General features: G+C 44.0%; 1 protein-coding gene and 1 pseudogene across 1 annotated transcript; one reads left to right on the forward strand and one right to left on the reverse strand.

The window, feature by feature from the left end:
• LOC117442451 (sodium- and chloride-dependent betaine transporter-like) overlaps window positions 1-15,733 on the forward strand; it is a 38,910-nt pseudogene extending 23,177 nt beyond the window's left edge.
• Window positions 15,734-18,660: 2,927 nt separating this feature from the next.
• On the reverse strand, window positions 18,661-21,786 carry LOC117442456 (uncharacterized). The gene is made up of 5 exons (XM_034078459.2): window positions 20,781-21,786; window positions 20,137-20,407; window positions 19,790-19,883; window positions 19,159-19,246; window positions 18,661-19,059 (listed from the first exon to the last, which is right to left on the reverse strand). The coding sequence occupies exons 2-5, from the start codon at window positions 20,237-20,239 to the stop codon at window positions 18,712-18,714; spliced, it is 633 nt and encodes a 210-aa protein (XP_033934350.1). The 5' UTR covers window positions 20,240-20,407; window positions 20,781-21,786; the 3' UTR covers window positions 18,661-18,711.
• Window positions 21,787-22,379: the final 593 nt, after the last annotated feature.

Consider the following 22,379-nt stretch of genomic DNA (forward strand, 5'->3'; position numbering starts at 1 on the left):
GTCATTGTTTTATCAGAAACATGGCTAAACAAATCTATTTTGGCCTCTGACATTGCCTTAAATAAAAACCCTTTTAGGTTTACCCCTTTTACTGTTGATGTTGTTCGTGAAGCTTTAACCAAGTTAGATCCTAAGAAACCGGCTAGCCCGGACAACGTAGAACCTTTCTTTTTAAAGATAGCTGCAGATTTTATTGCTCCACCTCTCACTACTCTTTTTAACCTCTCCCTCAGCTCAAACACAATTCCAAAATTGTGGAAGTCAGCGTATGTCCTGCCTTTGCTAAAAGGAGGGGAGGCCACCTTATTAAATAACTATAGGCCAATCTCTAAGTTGTCAGTTCTGGCTAAGGTTCTTGAATACTTAGTGAGTGAACAGGTAAAGGTGTTTTTATGTACAAAGACATCCTGTCTAAACATCAGTCAGGCTTCAGAAAGCAACATAGCACAATCACTGCCACAATGAAAGTGGTGAATGATGTGGCGAGTATTTTAGATAAAAAGCAGAGTTGTGCGGGTCTATTTATTGACCTTTCAAAAGCATTTGACACCGTCGATCATCACATTTAAAGCAGAGGCAAGCCAGTATAGGCATGTCCAGCCATGCAGTAGGGTGGTTTATAAACTACCTCTCTGAAAGGTCCCAATGTGTTCATTTTGATGGGCTGTCTTCTGAGTGGTTGAACATTGCAAATGGTGTTCCCCAAGGTTCTGTTTTTGGTCCACTTTTATTCTTCATCTACATTAACAGTTTAGGTGAAAATGTGGATGAAGCTACTTTAGATTTTTTATGCGGATGATACCGTGATGTACTGTGCAGGTCCCTCCATTAAGGAGGCTGGTGTTAAATTACAGGCTGTTTCTAACATTATTCAGACTCAGCTCTCTGAACTAAAGCTTCTTTTAAATGTTGAGAAAACCAAGGTAATGCTCTTTTCTAAAGCTAAAAAGACACCAGAGCCTGTTTTAGATATTGTAACTACGCAAGGAATAAAACTTGAAGTGGTTACCTGTTACAAATACCTTGGTATCTGGCTTGATGATTCTCTCACTTTTAAACTTCATCTTCATGTCAATGACCTTTTTACCTGTGCTGGACTATGGGGATCTGGTCTATATGAATGCACCTGCCAATTGCCTGGTCAAGTTAGATGCTGCGTATCACAGTGCACTGAGATGTGTGACAAACTGTAAAGCATTAACCCATCACTGTACCCTGTATGCAAGGGCTGGTTTGCTTTCACTATCTGTACGGAGGCTCAGTCACTGGTACATTTTTATATACAAAGCCATGTTAGGGAAACTTCCATCTTATATCTGCTCCCTGATCTCACGGAAAATTGTAAGTGGCTAATGCCTGAGATCGAATGCTGTGGTTTTATTAAATGTGCCAACTGCTAGGACTGTCTTAGGGAAGAAAGCTTTTAGATGCGCAGCTCCTCTGTCTTGGAATAGTCTGCAAATTAAATGGAAACTGAACAATCTGGTGCCACTAAATGTTTTTAAAGCTCGGTTGGATGCTACTCAATCGGAAGCTGTTGGTACCTGTTTATGTGGATAATTATGTAAATGATGTCCTTTTGTTGTTCTATTTATGTTTTTATGTTTCATGTGAACTACTTGAGTCTCCCTTGAAAAAGAGATCAATGATCTCAATGGGATTTATCTGTATAAATAAAGGTTTGAAATGAAATGAAAAAAATAAAGAAACAGACCGTATAGTACAGCACAAACAACACAAATGATCAATACTTACATATATTTTCAATTGTAGTATTATAATAATTGAAATGCTGGTTCTTCTGCGGGTGTTCTATCCACGCTCAGCTACCGCACCGCAGCTGCACTGGGCTGTAACTCAAAAACTGAGTAGCCAATGGGGACGCACCCCTGAAAGTCCCGCCCACCTGGGAGGTTTGTGTCAGAATCTCAAACAAAAAGTGAAGGAGCGCAAATGAGAAAGCTGTAGCGAGAGCAAAAGTCTGATCATTGAGAAAGAAGAAACAAGAACTGCAAACAAAAATATATATGTTAAAACAAAGAAAAAATACTTATAGTTTACATGATTACACAAATGATTTGTTTGCAACTTTTATTTTTATTTTTGAAATGTATTTTATTTTGCTTGACTCAGTTTTTTTTTCTTTTAAACTCATAGTTTTGCTTTATTCTGAGAAAGTGTTGCTTTATCTTTATGATACAAAACTAATCCCATAGAGGAGGAGACTCCAGTCGGGGGGAGCAGAATCTGCAGCCGCTCCTACTCTTGCTGTGAATCCATGCAGGCAGGGGCGGGATTTTATTTTGCTGAGCCACCATGTGGCCAATCATATGCGAGGACACACTAGGATCATACCATTATGTGAAAGAAGGGTGGGGGGCAGACAGCAGGTGTAGTGGTACAGGCCAGCTACAGAGAGACAGGAAAATGTCAAGAATTTAGCGAAAACCGAAAAAATAAGCAGCATCTGGCTACATTTCAATGATATTGGAGAAAGCGAAGCTGAGTGCAGGATTTGTCAAATGAAAATAACCTTCAGAGCAGGTTTTTTTTTGGTAACCACTAAGGATTTATTGTCAGAGGTGGTTCAGAACTTGTACTTGAGTAAAAGTACCTGAGTGTACAATACCTGAATTCAAAATGTTACTCAAGTAAAAGTACAAAAGTATTAGCATCAAAATATAGTTAAAGTACCGCCTGCAGAGGGATGTAGATTCAGGTGTTCTTTTCCCCATAGAGACCGCCTCGCTGCACATTATCCCTTGCATAAAGATAGATTGTGGGTCCCTTATAACATGTTGTACACAGTGGAAATAAACATTCTGGTCACCTCAACATCAGGGATCTTATACATTAAACTCCTTCTGAATCAAACCGTCAAGGTAGCCTTACCTTACTGATCGCTCTTCAAATAGAAGAAAAACATGTTACTTTACCAGCAGAGAGAAAATGGATTATTAATGTGACTAATAAAGAGCAGTTTGATTATTAAGTATTATATCTGTTATTCGATGTCATTACATTTGGTGAAAAGCACACAATGACTTGTTTAAGACTCGTTTTATCAAAGTTTAGGACTTGACTTGAACTTGCCCATCCTGACTTGAGACTTGACTCGGACTTGAGCGCAAAGACTTGAGACTTGGCACGGACTTGCAAAACAATGACTTGGTCCCACCTCTGCTAAATAGCATGCAGTACCAGGCTTTAGCTGTTGCAAGGCCACGCTACTGTAAGACTGAGGTCGTCGTAAAAATATTGAAATATGGCTGAAACCCTCCATCTATTTACGAAGAATAACTGTCCCAGTGATAAATTAATGTCCGGGAGCTGCTGCTCGAAGTTTTCAGAAAAGAAAAATAGGAAAATCAGCATAAATAAGTAAGCAGAGGCAAGAGCAAGCAGAAACGCGTCTGCACTGTAAGAAAGCAGGAAGCACTCTTCTTGTACACATACAAGAACGTGTTTTTCCGTTACCCTCCTGCATTCACACAGAAATAAACAGAAAGGTAAGAAAAAGAAGACGACAAAGCCTAAAAAGATAAATGGATCTGAGCAGGAATCACAATTGAGCTCTAAAGGTACATTCACACAAAACGCGATGCGATTTTTTCGTGTGTCACGATTACATGTAAAGTAAATGCAAAGCCGTGGATAGACTGCAGTTGCGCGAATGGCGCAATTGGCGCGCCATTGGCGAGAGTTAAAATGTTTCAACTCGAGCAACACATTTGCGTGATGCTGTCTCGCAAAAAGCCAATCAGCGTTCAGAATGTCTGACTCTCGTCACTGACGTTGAATCAGAAAACCAAAACAGCAGCCTTTGGCTCTGGGAGACAGCACACAGAGCTCACAGCTCCTCATATCTGTTCAGAAACTAGAGAGAAGTTATTAATGTACAAATCACACAATGTCTGTGGCATGGTGAATACAGTCGCTGCTTTATTCATTTCTGTATGCCCCGCCTCCTCACCCGGGCGTCTTGTTGGAGTGACGTGACTAGACACAACTGACATCCTTGGTCAAACTTCTGCGAGTAAAGCGATGCGTCCGATGTGAACGCACAATCAGGCTTGTCGTTTAAAAGTAGTCTTAGTGTTCATCCAAAATTATCCAACGACAATTGTCTAACTAATTAAGTTGTCTCAAGGAAGGTTGCTTCAGAGGGAAGCTTATTCTCATGTGGGCCACTCCTGCAGCTCTCTGTTGAGATTAGTCTCACTGATACCCCTTTCCCACCGAACCGGTTCCAGGGCCAGTTTGGAGCTAGTGCCTGATTGCGAATCAATTCTTACCGTTTCCACAGCAGCCGGTCCTGGAAAATACAACACTACGACAAAATCATGAATGCACGAGCTAGTTCTCTGGTATTTGGTCCTCGCAAGAGATTCAGAGGAAGTTGGAAGCCATTTTTCAGCAAGTTCACTGGAGCAAATGGTCCATGTGTCCTGTAGTTTTCTTAGCAATAGATCACCAGTTCACTTGACAGGCACCATGTGTAACACATTCTTTGAACCAGACATTGTGCGATATCATTTTCTTCTGGTTTCTGTGGGAGAGTTAGATTTGGAATGACCACAATTCGCAAGATCCATTATCCCAAAAATACTTCTTGTCTTTGTGTCATTGGTAAGAACATTGAGAGTATGCCATGCATAACACCTAGGCTTCAATGGTGATTGTACCTCCAGTATTCAGATAAGGCCCCATACTTCCTACATTTTGTGAGCCATGTATGGAATGATTGTGAAAACACAGCTAGGCTCATTACTTTTCTGTCTGCTTGTTTGTGTCAGTTTGCAGGTTTGGAAACGTTAACATCATCAATGATTGACATGTTCCCTGGACAGATGCGCAGACCTTGGCGCAGAGAAATTCTCCTCGTAGTCTTCAGCTCTTTCACCTTCCTGTTACAGATCACTCTCACCACACAGGTACTAAACAGGCTGGCATTCCCCCTCCCAAACACATTGGCTAACATTTAGCATGTTCTCATATGGGATGAGTATTTCATTGACATTATCTCTTCTGTGTTACCCAGGGAGGAGTATACCAGTTCGAGCTGATTGATTACTATGGTGCCAATGGGATATGTGTGCTATTTGTGTCTTTGGTCCAGTGTGTGGCTGTTGGCTGGGCCTTCGGTAAGTGCTATAAGTACCAAGGTTCAGTTATGCTTTAGTTAACCACATGCAATTTTAATATCCAGCTATACAGTATATCTAAAACGTTAATTTGTTAAAAGTACCAAACCTTTTTAGGAACCCTTTCTGTCTCTTAACCATAAAAACAATGGTCTTAATTTCACACACCTCATAATTTACATCCAGTGGCAACATGTAGAACCACCCTTAAAGTAGTGTAACTGTAATGTGGAGATGTGAAAGGGCAGATAGAAACTTTTCTGGAATCTCAGCTGGTTCATATTGATGATAACAGTACCCACGCCAATAGTCCAGCACATATCCTGTCACAAACCACATGCTGCTCATTGACACTTGATTCTTATATATAGTGGGGCAAAAAAGTATTTAGTTAGCCACCAATTGTGCAAGTTCACCCACTTAAAAAGATGAGAGGCCTGTAATTTTCATCCTAGGTACACTTCAACTATGAGAGACAGAATGGGGGGAAAGAATCCAGGAAATCACATTGCAGGATTTTTAATGAATTAATTGGTAAATTCCTCGGTAAAATAAGTATTTGGTCACCTACAAACAAACAAGATTTCTGGCTCTCACAGACCTGTAACTTCTTCTTTAAGAGCCTCCTCTGTCCTCCACTCGTTAACTGTATTAATGGCACCTGTTTGAACTCGTTATCAGTATAAAAGACACCTGTCCACAACCTCAAACAGTCACACTCCAAACTCCACTATAGCCAAGACCAAAGAGCTGTCAAAGGACACCAGAAACACAATTGTAGACCTGCACCAGGCTGGGAAGACTGAATCTGCAATAGGTAAGCAGCTTGGTGTGAATAAATCAACTGTGGGAGCAATTATTAGAAAATGGAAGACATACAAGACCACTGATAATCTCCCTCGATCTGGGGCTCCACGCAAGATCTCACCCCGTGGGGTCAAAATGATCACAAGAACGGTGAGCAAAAATCCCAGAACCACACGGGGGGACCTAGTCAATGACTGTTACGGTGAGTGAAGCAAGAAGGACCCAAATGCAGATAACGCTGAAAAAAGCCTTTATTTCAAGGATAAAATAAAAATAACTAGGACAAAACAGAACTCTCACGGTGAACTCATTCACAAACAAAAGACGAACCAAAACTGAACACAGGAAAAGACAAGACTAAATACAGGGACGGGTAATCACAAGACGAGAAACAGCCGGGCAGGGGAGGAGAAACACAAGTGCTACAGGTGAACACAATCAGACACACCAGGGAAACTAACGACAGGAGGAAAAACACAGAGAGAGGGACCAGACTATAAATGAGGTAAACATGACAGGGAGAACTGAGGTTACCTACTGTAACCCCAGCTTCTATGAGTCAATGGTGTAGCCCTCTAAGGCTATCGCTATTGGGTAATCCCCCTGCGCCCCCGCGCAGCACTGAAAACCTGTAGTCCACGCCCACCCGCAAGGTGGGCCCCACCCTCGGGCCTCCTTCCGGTATAAATAGGAAGGAGGTCTGGCAATCTGCTCCCATACAAAATAACTTTTCTTCAGCTATTCGTAGAGCCAGTGGGGCTCCGCACTTAGAGGGCTGCGCCATTTACTCATAGAAGCTGGGGTTACAGTAGGTAACCTCAGTTCTATTTCGTATATGGCTTCGCCCTCTAAGGCTATCGCTATTGGGTTAAGGGCGAAGCATGATGTAGTCTGCGCCCCACTGGGTCCGCCCGGCACTAGAAGCACAGACACACCTGCTCAATAACACCCCCTGCCTGTTGTGCCATGCGTAATGGCGCATCACCGTCCCTGGAACATAGCAAAAAATGCCTGTCTTCCCGACGGGGTGAAGGCTGGGAACAATACATACCGGCCGCTGTGAGAAAGTAGAGACGAAGGTCCCACCTTGTCCAGCGATCATAGAGGGGGGACAGCAGCTCTCTGCGTGTCAGACAGGTAGGAGAGCGCACAGCTGGGTCCCTGACGTCACTCACTCCGACAGGACACCCAGTACAGGGTGCGTCACAGAGGAATGGGAGACATCTCTCAAATACAATTGAATAAATGAACAGGGGGAAGACCAAGATGCAGCAGTGCAAATATCTTCCACTGACATTCCTCCGTGCAAAGCCGTGGAGGAGGAAATTCCTCTGGTGGAGTGCGCATTGGCCGCCTGGCTGCGTTCAGAAGCTGCGCAGATCGTACTCCTCCCTGGCGATTGAGGTAGGCTGCTTCCATAGCCGTGGCCTGTTGTCTGTGCGAATCAACACATGTTTGATTGTACAGCAACGGGGCGATTCCCCGTTCTTTTCCGAGATTTAGAAAAATAGCCGGAGTAAAAACCGCGCAAGACACTGTTCCTGAGATGACAGGAGTGTTTCTTGTATCCCATGGAGCTGCTGGGGGGAGAGGCTTCTCTGTGATGTGTCGTAATGGTCGTCATGGTGACGAGCCACGCCATCGCCGCCGCTGCCCGTGAGGCAAAATGTTTGCGAGTGAGTTTCCACATGCTGCATTTCACTCCGTCTCTCATCATGCGGCGCGTACACGCCCAGAGGATGAGAGGTGTGTGTATGCTGTCCACACGAGGCGTTATAACGGTGCTCGTGGATTTATTATGACCGTGTGTAGGAGGCATATCTGGGACAGAGGAATGCCGCGAGCTCTGCAGTTTATAAACCAATAGGTTAAAAACAGCAGGCTTCTGCAGCGAATGAAGCACCTCTGGAGTGTCCCCCTGTTGGAAGAGACCCAGGGGGATCATCACGTGACCAGCTGATGCCAACGCCGAGCAGCTGCGTCACGGAGAGTGTGAGAGAGATTTTCTTTTCAGCAATGTAGATGGAAGGAATGGAGGCTGGAGTCCGCTTTATATCAAACACTGAGTTTAATGAGAGCCAACGGCCGGGAGCATTGGCAGGGTTCTCACACGTCTTCATCATGTGATTCCCCAGCCAACACTGAAGATTACACAGAAACACAGCGCAAATCTACACAGATAATCAAGGAGGAGCCTCTATTTCGCGCGTCTTCTGATCGATAATCACAAGAACCTGGATTCAGAGACAAAGACAGTCTGTTAAAGTCCTCTGGCAGTTAGTCACAGTCCCCCAACAGGAAAGCGGAACCTTTAACCCTTTAACCTTTAACCTCTTAAACCCCTGCTCTAAGTTATAGCAGACCTATGTGAAACACAAAATGCTTTTTGGTACAAACACATAAACAAAAATATTTCCTTCACAGAGAGGGCTGTGTGGGTTGTGACACGCCGGAGGAGAGCTGTCAGGTTCTCCACTCGCTGCCGCGAGAGCCGCGCTCTGCTGGCTGAGTTTAATTCCACTCCAGATAAACGTTTGTCTCCTCTGCTGATCAGCCTGCTCATCCATCTGTCCATCAGACCCACGCGCTGCCACTCTGAGAAAAACTCAGAGTGGGCGCACGTGCTCGAGATGTGTTTTTTTTGGTCATCATGGTGACGAGCCACGCCAGCCCATGCCGCCGCTGCCCGTGAGGCACCCCAAGGTGTGCTTGGACCGAAAGGGCTGCGCGGGGGCCTCCACAAGCTGTGTCTCACTCCGATTCTCATCATGAGGCGCGTACACGCTCAGGGGATGGATGGAGGTGTGTGCAGTGCTGCCCACATGAGGCGTTATAACGGCACTCATGGGTTTATCAAGGCCGTGTGTACGAGGCGTATCTCGGACAGAGGAATGCTGCGAGCTCTGCAGGTTATTAACAGGGGTTAAAACCGGCAGGCTTCTGCAGCGAGCCCTGCTGTCTACTAATCAACAGATTAGTGGCAGCCAGCTTAATTAGCGCGCTCTGAAATGTATTAACCGACAGGTTAAAACCAGGCTTTAGCAACGAGCCATGCTGGCTATTAACCGACAGGTTATAGGCAGCTGGTTTACACAGGGCGTGAGGCAACCCAAGGTGGGCTTTGACAGAAAGGGCTGCTCGGGGGCCTCCACACGCTGTGTCTCACTCCGACTCTCATCATGAGGCGCGTACACGCTCAGGGGATGGATGGAGGTGTGTGCAGTGCTGCCCACATGAGGCGTTATAACGGCGCTCATGGGTTTATTATGACCGTGTGTACGAGGCGTTTCTCGGACAGAGGAATGCTGCGAGCTCTGCAGGTTATTAACCGAGGTTAAAACCGGCAGGCTTCTGCAGCGAGCCCTGCTGTCTACTTAATCAACAGATTAGTGGCAGCCGGCTTAATTAGCGAGCTCTGCAGTTTATTAACCGATAGGTTAAAACCAGCAGGCTTCTGCAGCAAGCCGTGGCGCTGCGGGCGCTGCCGCTGGGGGCACTCAGCCTGGAATACTGCTCATTCCCCCGTTCTGGCTTCTCTGTGATGTGCTGTAATAGTCGTCATGGTGACGAGCCACGCCATTGCCCTCGCTGCCGCTGCCCGTGAGGCGAAAGGGCTTCGAGGAAGCCTCCACACGCTGCGTTTCACTCCGGCTGTCATCATGAGGCGTGTACACGCTCAGGGGATGAGTGGCAGTGTGTGCAGTGCTGTCCACATGAGGCGTTATAACCAACCTGATCTCACCAGAATGCGTGACTCCACCACGACTTCTTAACACCACAATGCGTGGTGGAGTCACGAACTTTGTTACATTTACATGTCGGCACCACGCAAACAACCCCAATGTAAAGTGAATGAGGCTCCTTTGTCGTGGTGCACACACGCAACGTCCCGCAGTGAGCTTTTATTCTATACAACGTTTTTTAAATCTACTTTATAGCTTGTAGTAACTCACGGGAGGCTTCTTTTATTTTATTTGTATTCATAATTATTTTTATTTTTCGTCAGAATGTAAAAATTACATTAGTTACGAATTTGTGTTCTCAAAAAACAGTGTATTGTGTGTAATGTAACTGTGATTTTTGTTAAATTAGTTAGTTTTTAAGGAAGGCCAGAGCTTCAGCTGTGTCAAATAGATTGTTCCCTTTAGTTAACGTCATTTAAAAGATAATGATCATGTTATCCCCACGTTGTCGTACCCAAAACTGTCTTGTGAGCTCGTGGCATAACCGTGAAACAAAAACAAAAAAATATACGAGCGTCCATTCCCATTGGATAACGGATCATTTTACACCCGGAAGTAAGTAGCCTATTCTCCTTACTGTCGATTGATTTTACAGTGATATCTGCACTACTCATCGACTAAAAAACAACAAATTGTCGTTGTTAATTACACAACATTGATTGGTTTGAATTGTGTACAATGCTTTTGTATTTTCCCCCTTCGATTCGGAGAAACAAATATTTTTTCGGAGTTTTAGGACGGCAGAAGACACCACACTACCCAGAATCCTCAGCTATCGTTTGGGACTACACCATGGGCTTAGCTTGACAAACCCCGTGATCAGTCCTCAACCTCTGTGATTGGATGCGCGAAGTTTACACAGAGCGTCCAAAAGGACTTTGAAATGGAATGAAACCCATCGACGGCACACTATTCAAAACAGGAATCGAACGTGTCCTACCCCCTCCCCCCCTTAGGTCACAGGCTCCTCCAACAGTGCTACGCAATAAAACGGATACACAGAAAAAATAGTGAAATAGTGCAATAAGAGTCTATATACAAGTGATTGGAATATGATATATTAGATAAATAATTTCTAAGTAGCAGCCAGATGAATGTTATTTCTAAATTCAGGTGTTTAATAATCGTATAGCCTGTGGGATGAAGCTGTCTCTGTGTCTGGTGGTTTTAGTCCGGATGCTGCGGTACCGCCTGCCAGACTGCAGCAGACAGAACAGATATTTGATAGTTGGTGCTTGAGAAGACTAAATATTTATCTGCAGATCCATTTAGCATATTCATTACTCGTTATTCTCTAATAGTTCATTAAAGACTGTATATAATTGCTATTTTGCACATCCCTTTCAAGATTTCAAGATTTCTAAGGTTTATTGACATATATACACAACAGTGTAGTTATGCAATGAATGAAAAACTTGGGTCACAGGTTCCTCAACAGTGCATTGCAAGACATCTATCAATGTGTGTATACTTCCACCATTAAACTGTCGTATTCTGCACATTTCTTTAAATAAAGCCTTATTAGTTAGCACATCCTCCTATCAGGCACTAAACTGTTTTACTCTAGATATCATTTGAGTATCTTCTTGATATTTTCTATTCTATATTTATATAATTGACCTTCTACTTTCCCACTATTTTGTATGTACTCTTAATATTTAAATGTTTTCATAAAATATAACACATTCAAAAGTGCTTTACAAAAATGAAAGACATTAAGAAAAAGGCATTTTAAACAGTCATTAAAAAGCAACACAATCTTCCTGCATTGCAATTACTCTAAACGTGTAATAACATGCTTTAACCAGTAGGCGGTTTGGGTTAAAAGCATAGGTTAAAAGGCTGTCAAGTTTACAGTGTTAACAAAATAAAATATACTGCTGTTTCCGGTTTAGTTTACGACGAATATTATTTTGTTATTGTTTTGATATTTGTAACACAAAAGCGATGGAAAAAACCCATAGCAACAAAAAAAAGATGGTCTTAACATGACCCAGTCGTCTAGTAGTTAATAAAAAACAATAATATCAAAACAAAATATTACTACTAACTTTATTGTGAAATTAAAACAGAACGGTAAAAGAATAGTTGCTGGTCTATTCTGATGCGCGATCTCTGTAGATAAATAAAGAACTATGACAGATGTGTAATATTTAATGCAGCCAAACCATTTATTACAATGTATTCATGTGATGACTTTCAAAGAGTAAAGCACATGGTGTAGTCCCAAATGATAGCTGAGGATTCTGGGTAGTGTAGTGTCTTCTGCCGCTGAAGTGCCGGAGCGGCGTTCTGGTGCTCTCCGTCAGAACTGCACCCCTGTCAGACGAGACATATACCACGTGATGACACGTTAGGCTCGTGTTGTGTTCAACGACCCTGACCTTGGCAAGGAAAAACAGGCACTCGTTTGTTTAATTATTTTGTGTGAGTTCTGTAATTTTTTTATTGTTTGCGTGTGTTTATAAATTACCTCGAGGGCCGTACCCAGTGGCGGCTGGTGGAAAACATTTTTGGTGGGGCTGTTGATATAGTGAGTAAAACAATTTTTTTGGGTAGAAATGACCCCTTAAATTAGGACTTCTGGTGATGTAATGGCGCGTATCCACTGCAGCACGGAGCTCGCTTTAAGCATGCCGAGCCGTGCGGGGCCCGTTTTTGGTTGCGTTTCCACTTGGCCTAGTACCGGCTAGCGGGTCCTAATTCACAGTTTTTCTGGCCCCATAAAATCGTGGTTCTAGGGCCAGGAACAACCAGGCTGAGTATGCTAAACTAGAGAGAGAATCGCTGGCAAGGGGGCTACAACTACAACAAGATGAACATATTTTACAGTGATTTAATTGTAATACATGTTTCAAAATGATGCCGAATTAACAACATACTGATACCGGTTAGTAAAAACCATGAATTAACACTTTGACAAGTCTGCAGACAGACGGCAGGATGAAAAACCCTTTTAAAATGCGTGTTTTCTAAACGGAACTTGGCTAATATTATTTATATTATAATATATATTATAATAATATATTATAATTATATATGCTCCGACCGTCCACACTCACAACAACGGCCTACACAGACATAAATAAACAAGCGACTGTATTCTCCATGACACAGACAGTCTGTGGTTTGTACTTGTTTAACTGTTGTCTAGTTTCTGAACAGATCGTATCTGTCCCGGCTGTTTGAAGAGCAAGCATGGGAAACAAAATACAGCATTTACCTGTTTGCATCCAGCTAGCCATGCCTTTCTGGTGTACCAGCTACGTGAGAAGCCTCGTTGATACATTTTGATACATTTTGCTTTTTCACGAGCTTGCTGCGATATATACAAATCGGGTTGGTCCGGTCCAAGGTCTTTAAGCAACAGTTTATCTCCCAAACTTCTCCTTTCGAAAGGATTGGAGATTAGCTCTTGAACGGAATTGGGCGGGGACTCCACCTGCACATGAAGCCATCCTCATCAACTACTGCCGTACTGCGTCACCCCACCGGATACGAGTCACTAGTGTCCAAACTACTCACAGACTGGACCGGGCGCTGACATTGGCGCCCGGTGATCATCAGATTTGACTACGCTGATTGGCTGAAATTATTTTTCGGCATCATAGTTTACAGATAGCAACAGTCAGCTGCTAGTGGCTGCTGCTGCACTGGTTGAGGGCTTCTTTCTTACCGCCCAGATGAGAGAGGGTAATGACCATAGACCGTATATATAAAGGTAATGACACATGGGCAAGGCCAGGCAGGAAACATGTGACTTATCAGTAACTTCGTCGTAACACAATTTTAAACGAGATTTTATTGTAGATTATACATTTCACTGATACCAATTATATAATATGTACCTTGTTTATTTTTTTATATATATATATTTTTTTAATGTTGTATGTGGGAAGAGGTGGGGCGGCGCCCCTAGCGCCCCTGTGGGCCGGCCGCCACTGGCCGTACAAAATGGTCTCGCGGTCCATATACGGCCCGGAGGCCGGAGGTTCCCCACCCCTGATATAGTAGATCATTTTTTAGATAAATCTGCCTTTGCCTGTTGTAGTTATCTGTACATACAATCATTTTTTTAATTGGTCTATTAGCCTTAAATTGTCTCATGTTAGTTAAAGGGCTTCATAAAATGTTTTTGTGTTCCAATAAGTTGTTAAATGCCAATCCATTGGTGTGACGTACATCGTTATTTTACAGCAGGAGGTCCTGTCCTTTTAAAATGTTACTAACAAACAGTTTTAATAATGCAGGGGCTGAGAGGATACATGATGCACTTGAAGACATGACGGGACAGAGGCCGGGGGTTTTCTACACTGTGTGCTGGCGTTACGTCACCCCTCTGATCTGCACTGTGAGTTACACACAAGTCTGAAAGAAAGTAGAATGCATACTTTTGATGAATACAACTATAGTGAAGTGAACTATTGTGCACACACAATTGTAGGCCCAAATAAACACTCTCAGCCCTTTTAGAAATGTTTCTATGACAACTAAATCTTGACAATATATCACCGCTGTTGTATGACAGACTAGATTAGCCCCCTTGGATCTTACTGCCTATTTGGGCTACCTCTAATTTGTTAAAACAGGGATGTATGTTTGAAAGGGAGGAATACCTACCTAAATGTCGGTAGACTGTGTCAAAAATATTCCACAGAACAATGATTTTTTTTCCTCTGCTTTTCCTTCAAGGTTTGCTTCATTGGCTTCTTTCTGGATTTCCAGCCTCTGAAAACAAGCGATGGCTCTGTGTACCCAAACTGGGCCTACAACCTGGGCTGGGCCATAGCCATCTCCTGTGTGGTCCCAATACCCATCTGTGCTGTCAGCAAGTTCTACTTCACAGAGGGCTCTTTCAGACAAGTAAGAGCACCAACACAACCCGCTTACAGTTTTTCTGCTTTATTATTGGTTTTCAATATTATTCTGTTTGTCTTTTGTCAATTTTTTCTGTCGTCAACAGCGTCTGTTGGTGCTGTGGCGTCCTATTAGTGATCCTGTTGGTCGAAAAACAAAAGAAGAACGTTCCCTGAATGAGACAGAAATGAAGTCGTTGTCTGCCCCTATCCCTGAAATGTTATGAGTCAGGAGCTGGGGCGGACTGGGACCACAAATCAGCCCGGGACTCTCGACCGACCCACGCCAAGTAAATACCGCTAGTGAATTGTCGACGGGGGGGGGGGGTGCTAGGGACTTATCCGATCGGCCCACATCGTCCGACTGGCACACTTCAGTACCGGCCCATTGGCTGCATGTTCGTCGTTTTTACAACTTGCAGAATATTATCATCTGATATTTAAGAAGTGTTACATTTGAAATGGCAGAAAGTCTTGTTGCAATTTCCAGATATTAAAAGAGGTCCCTTGAGTTTCTCTGGTAATTATCAATAGTAGCAGTTAAGTGAATACTGTTCAAACAATACCTGTGTTTGTGTTTTATATTGATTTCTCTGTTTTATCCTTTCATAAATGTGAGGACTAAAATGGCTATAAACAAGGGCTGCTAGTTGGAGTAAACAGGGTTTTATTGCTCTGTGGGGGAGGTGTAGGTATGCAGGACAGGGTGCTAAGTGGATGAGAGTATATTCTGCTTAAGATCTCTAGCATGTCATGTTTCAGGGAAGTCTACATATCTTGAATAGTATATGTGTGGGTTTAATTACTTTGTATTAATAATAAGCAGTCTGTGTAAACCAGAAGTTGGAGATATTAGAGATGCAATATTTGTGTTATCTTTGTGAGCAAGACCCAACTGTGGTCTCTGGAATGTGGGGGGATGTGTGCGTGGAGGCTGCAGAAATATGAGACAGTGAATGCCAGAGGTGTTTGTTTGAGATGACCGGAAAAGACGACCCGTTAAACTCCACCCCTTCCTGTCTGTGTTGGTATTGAGAGCCTGTTCATCCTTTGTTCTGTCTCTCTTCTCGCGCTGCTCAGACCGGAGGGTCTTGCAGCACGTGAATCAGGGCAGGAGTGGGCCTACTCTTTACATTACGGATATGATATGATATGGCTTTATGTGGTATGGTAATGTATTATATTGTATTGCATTATTACCTTTTATGATTAAAACTGATTTTTGTTTAACCCTCGTCCTGGTTGTCTTGAGTATTCCTTCTTTTAAAGCAAACTCATAGGAACGGCGCGGAGAAGTGCTATCTACTCCTTCAAACTACAAACAAAAACAAACAAATATTTACAACAGCAACAACAGGAACCAATTTTAGACCTTGGTTTTACAAATATTATATATTGTTTTTTATGTCCGCCTGTGGATCATTATGAGCGCACAACCCAGTCTCATGGCATTTCGTGTTCAGCAACACGATTTTTAATCTATTGATTGGTGTTCACCAAAACGATTTTCCCCTTTTTTTTCGTGTTGCACAGCACGATTTTAAAAGCAATGTATTTATACTGGTAATGTGTTTCGTGCCTGCAGCACTTCTTTTTCTCCGGTCGGGTCGTGGAAGACCGGAAGCTGTGTGGTTCATAAAAACATGTTCTTACTCAATATCAAGCCAAAATGATTGCTTTTATTTTAAATCGTATAATTTCGGACTTTTGTTGCCGTCTGTGAGGAAAATAAATGGGGCTCAGAGCTTCAGAATACTGAAATCTGTATTTTTAAATATTTTCTTCCTTCTAATTTGTTATTCTTTTCAAAATAACACACTGTTATTTACTCACCAATAACATTATTATCCTTGTTTTTATTTATTGGTTTAATTCCATAATCTCGGGCTTTTTTGGTGTCCGTCAGGAACTGAATTTCAAAATAAAATAGCCGGAAACAGACGTAGGCCTATAAGGGACATTTCGAGCATCATTGCGATTGTCAACATTTCTGAGTTTAGGGTGGCCGAAGACACTACACTACCCATAATCCCCAGCTATCGTTTAGGACTACAGTCCCCGTGATTAATCTTCAAACTTTGGGATTGGATGTTGGAGTGGCAGTGCGCAAAGGTTGCGCTGAGCGTCAAACAGCTGTTTGAAATGGAACGAAACGATAGTTACGGCTGTAACTACGGTTCTATGAGTCCCGGATGACCGCCAGAGGCGGTGCTTTAGCACTGGATATGTCCATCGCGCGCATGCGCAGCTCGAGTACCAATAACAACAAAGTCACCTGTGACCCACGTGACACCGGCTATATCAGCCGGTGTCGTCAGAGGATCTGTTCCCCGAATCTTCTCGCGAGCACACAAGAATTCTGAGTGACAGGGAACTCTGGCGGTCATCCGGGACTCATAGACCGTAGTTACAGCCGTAACTATCGTTCTATTTCGTCCCTACTGACCGCCAGAGGCGGTGCTTTAGCACTGGATGACTTATACCAACAATGTCATGAAGAATCCAAGCCCTTGCTCACCACTGGAAGCAGCGGAGCTTGGCAAAAGGACCACGCCCAAAGAATGGGGAGTGGCGACATTGACCCGATGACAACTGGAGAATGTGCCAGAAGACACACACGACGCCGCGGCGCAGATGGTCTCCAGGGGCACCCCTCTCAGGGCAGCCCAATATGTTGAGATGCTCCTTGTAGAGTGCCATCTCAGCCTGATGGCAGGGGGCGGCCACTGGCCCCGCAAGCCTGTGAGATGGTATCGACAACCCAGTGGGGCAGCCACTGGTTAGAGGGCCTAACCTCCGATAGTGCCGCCAGGGCAAAATCAAGAGTTGCTCCTCCTGCCGTATACAGGCAGTAGCCTTGATATACGCCCTTTGGGCACCCCCAGGGCACAGCAACTTCGACGTGCCGTACTCCTGAATGTCAAAGCGTGCCAGCTGGGCAGGCTGATTGAAGTGGGTTTGTGGAAGGACCCCGGGCGGGAATGCCACATTTGCCCAAAGGGCAACGCCTGAGAGTCTCACCTCGGGCATGTATTGTTTATGGAGAGGACATGCACCTCCCGACTCGCTTCCCTGAGGCTATGGCAAGCAGAAATGCTGCCTTTGTGGGCAGCCACCTAAGCCCCACCTGGGCCAGGGGCTCGAAGGGAGGAGATGATAGGGCATCCGGCAGCAAGGGCAGGTCCCAAGCCGGAGCCCTCGGTGTGCAAGGGGGACGCTGCCGTAAAGCCCCTCTCATAAAGAGGGACACCGACCTGTGGCACCCCGCCGTGGCGCCGTCGACCCGAACATGTGAGAACTTCCACTATCTAGAAGGGACTGTTGTCTAAGCAACAATGTACATGCTGTTCCCAAGGAACACGCACATGCTTGCCCCCCAGTTGGGGTAGAAAGTGCGTGAGTGCAAGCTGCACGGCCCGAAGCTCTAGCACGTTGACCTGGGGCGCACTCTGCTGGGCAGACCGCTGACCCTGAACGGTCCTGCCCTGCCGCACTGCACCCCACCCTGAGAGACATGCACCTATGTTGATGGTCTCCTGGCGGGATGGGATGGCGCCCATGGGCACGCCTACCAGGAGATAGGCCCTGCCCCTCCAGCGTGACAGAGAGTGGAGCAATGCTGCGACACCCTGTGCCTGTGCCACTTGGCGTCCAAGTGAAGGCTGTTCAGCCACATCTGCATGGGGCGCAACGACAGCGGGCCTAAGGGCCCAGTGGCCGAGGCAGCTGCCAGTCAATATAAGGCACCCTCTTGCCCGGCCCACGTGGAAGTAGGCATCCCTCGGTTGAGAACCACTCCACCTGTGCGTATGCAGTAGTCAGCATATAGAATGGCAGCACCTTCAGGAATCTGTTGATTCCTCTGAGGTCCAAGATCGGGATCGATTGCGTCCGCCCTGCGAACCCTAGCCCTAATGGACAATCCGATGTACTGTGGAGAGAAGCATCCCCAACAGCTCTGGAGACCACCCTGCATGATGCCCCACCCACCATCAGAGCACACCAGGGTCCTAATTGTGGCAGCCAGGTCCAGCAGCACCACCTGGGACTCCCTGCTCAGCCTGAATGTGTATATAGTTTAAATGTTGTTTTATTTGTATGTTGTTTCATTTGTATGTTGTTCCATCAAATAAATTATAAGTTTCATATTGCTCATTACATTTATTTATCAACAAATTTTTCTAGGAGAGAAAAAAGCCTGTTCAGGTTCTCCCTGTTCTCCTCCCTCTGCTGCTTCATATCCTCTCTGATGAGGTCCATCAGCCCATCATTTCTCTTCCTTTTAGGCCGGGATGGCCCTGCCTCAACCTGATCCTCTTCCTCGTCCTCCTCTTGGTCCCCCACTGCTGAACTTGGCCGTGGCGTGTCCTCTGGAATAGAGGATATTAGGACAGGCGGGCAGATAGAGGGCCTCTGTCCTAATATCTCATCCATTTGGACAAACCACGGCCAAGTTGCAGCAGTGGGTTTCCCACCGACTCCCTCTCCTGACCCTGGGTATTTGCAATCCTAAAGGCAGAGTAAAACAATCATGGCATTACAAAAAAAAACACCAGCAGATAAACAAATGTCAGCAAATGTGTTTATTAACTTGTAAAACTCACATACTTTATATCTTTTTTTCAGATTGTCCCACTTCTTCTTAGCTTGCAGGGGAGTTACACTTCCCTGCAGGCCCATGTCTTCCAAAACCGTCCTAATCACAGAGAGAATAGTACAACATCTAGTATTATGAATAAAACAATAACAATGTCACAACTAAGGATACACACTTAGGAAGAAATCTTCTTTTTCTTTTTTTAATGGTGGCATGGAGACATCCCCAGTGCTTGAATTGAAATAAAAAAAGGTGCCAGTACTCTAAATCAGCAACTGTTTCAAGTACATTTTATGTATACAGCCCAAAAACAAGAATTTGGCTCAAAGGTCTTTACAATCTGTACAACATACGACTCCCTCTATCCTTATCCTCATATCTTTGATTCAGTAATTAAAAAGATACTACTATAATATAATATTACTACTGGGTGGGTGTTGCAACTGAGCATAAACACAACAAATATGCGTACCTAGATGCGTCATGAGGTGCCGGTACGCAGTAAGAACTAACGGTAAGCAGATGGGTAAAAATAAGAAGTCCCGGTACTAGACAATATTAGTTGTTTTATTAGAATGGAGTGTATGAAATGAGGGATGATTCATAAAATAAGAACGATACAAACTGGATATTGTGCCTTACCTCCAAGCGATGGCCGCGGAGAATTTGGCCCCGGTGAAGAGGGATTCATTATCCCCTCGCAGTTGGATGAATTGAGCAGTCTGCTCCTTGCTCCCTATCAAAACAAATTTTTGCAGTAAGATTTGTATAACAAAAGCAGTTAAATAAATAAATTGGCTTTATAATTAATCCCAACAATATGAAAACCATGGTTCTGGTTTACAACATGTCGAAATATTTTCACTTCATATTATTTTATGTATACAAAGAAGACATCTCCAATCGCCCGTATCTTTAAATAAAACAGTTAAATCGGTTTACTGTTTCATGTCGTTTACTATTTGGGTGAGTTGAAAACCTATACTTACATTTAAAAACAAATCCGGTTCCCGCCGAAGCTTCAGCCGTTGCCGTCCCGTGAGAAGCCATTTTATTTTTAAATAACTCATTCGTCACCGTCGCCCATTGCATCCTGGGATATGATACACCGCGGAGTGTACATCAGATGTATCCTCACAATCTGGGAATAGAAGGCTGCATTTGTGGGCTGCATTCGGAGGAGCCTTGTCTTTTTTTTGAATTGGGACAGCCTTCGTGACGTATGCGGTCTTCGAATGCATCCTCAGGAGGATGCGGCCGCTGAATTGGGACACAGCCATTGTTATTAGACATCTGGCCTTGAGCGGAAGATAGCATAACGGTTCTCAGAGTAGGGAAGTTCTGGTGTGACTGTGTATGAGTCTCCCAGTAGTCAAAGCAGCTCTGTGGCCTTGAAGCGCGTAGAAGAGAAAAAAAAACAGCACATGACATTTATGAGAAGCATTTGGTTTAAGCATATAAGGATATAATAAAAATGTCCACTACAACCACCACAGAATTGCTGGGTAATATAACATGATCATTGTTCCACGGATTTTTTCTGTTTGCACAGGAAATTGCTGTGTCACAAGGCTGTTCGATGGAGAGCCAGACCACCTTGTGCCTTCATCGTCTGCATTCTTGGTTGAGTGACCTTTTTCTGATGGTGGGCAGAATCATTGGCCATTGCTTCCTGCATGGAGGTCCTGCACTGACTAAGCCCAGCTGTTGTTCATATCCTGTGTGGAGGCACAGCTGAAACTGCCACCATTAGCATCCGTGACTGTCCAGACATGGATCTAAGGGAGAAAATCCAGATAGTGTGTATTCTCCAAATTGCACATGATTCATATTTGAACACATTTTAGATTCGGTTTAAGTGTGTCATATTTGAACACATTTTAGATTTGGTTTAAGTGTGTCCATATTGTGTCTTTAAGCTCAAAGGGAACTCCGAACTCTCAGCTGCTGAGAAGGAGAGTGTGAACACCTTGTGTCTGGCATGGGACCTTCCTGTGATGTCTAACGACAATTGGCGATGGCTCTTTGAGAGACTTCTTTATCATGCGGTATTGAATACTGTTGACACTATTCAACATATTGTATAACACTTTTATCCCACTGAAGGTATAAAGATTTGTTTTTGTATTTTATCTCAACAGGTAATTGGACGAGCCATGAGGCAAATCAAGCAAATCAGAAAAGGACTCAAAGACACAATGCTGTGGCCCCTCATTAATCAACGTCCAGATGCAGCTCCAATTCTTTTTCCACAGGAGTCAAGTGCTGTGTTGACCCCAGAGGTAAATACGTTGATGATGATGATGACGATGACGATGACGATGATGATGATTGCTCTTTGGAAGATAAGAGCCGTGTCACAGGATACCTTCGTCGCTTCATTCAAGATGGTATATTTCCTTCATGCAATGATTGATGCATGTACTGTATGTTTTAAGTGTAATGCATTCACATGTGTTCTCATTATCCACATCTATCCTAGTAGAAGAACAAACGTGTCATATTAGTTACAATGTAGTACTTAATGGAGGTTCACGTACAACACCAGATCTGAGTCTTATCTTTCTAGCCTTATCAAACAGGGCAAGGCACGTTTCTGTCCAAAGGTTCCATGACTGAGTCGATAATGTTTTATATACATAGAAACATATATATTAGGGCCGGGACTTTAACGCGTTAATTAAGATTAATTAATTACACAAAAATTAACGCGTTAAAAAAATTAACGCATTTTAATCGCACTTTAATCGCACTTATTTTTGCACAGCGGAACGTTTCTCATTGGATGAGTTTCAGGCGTACCGATTATACCTGGAGCACCAACTAACGTTCATGACTTCAGCATGGGACTTCAAACAACAACAAACCACGGTGAACAATAGTCAAACATGAACGAACAAGCTGATGAGACCGCTTTGGTCGGCCCCGTGGATGGGACATTTTGTTTTAAAAAACGGACGGATGGAAGCGTCGATAAGAGCACGGCTGTGTGCAAATTATGCAAAAAAGAATTTGCATATCACCGCAGCACATCAAGCCTAAAGTATCACCTAAATGCAAAGCATGTAGCAGCTAGCGTGGACGTTAGCCCGACTCCGAGTACAAGGAACCACACCCTGACCCAACCCACACTCAACCAGATGACTGGTTTCAGGGCCAGGATAAGTAAGTCCACGTCTGAGAAAATAACCAACTCCCTGGCTCACTGGATTGTCACTGGGCTCGACATTAA

Source organism: Pseudochaenichthys georgianus, unplaced genomic scaffold (assembly GCF_902827115.2).
Source record: "Pseudochaenichthys georgianus unplaced genomic scaffold, fPseGeo1.2 scaffold_432_arrow_ctg1, whole genome shotgun sequence".
NCBI classification, from domain to species: Eukaryota; Metazoa; Chordata; class Actinopteri; order Perciformes; family Channichthyidae; genus Pseudochaenichthys; species Pseudochaenichthys georgianus.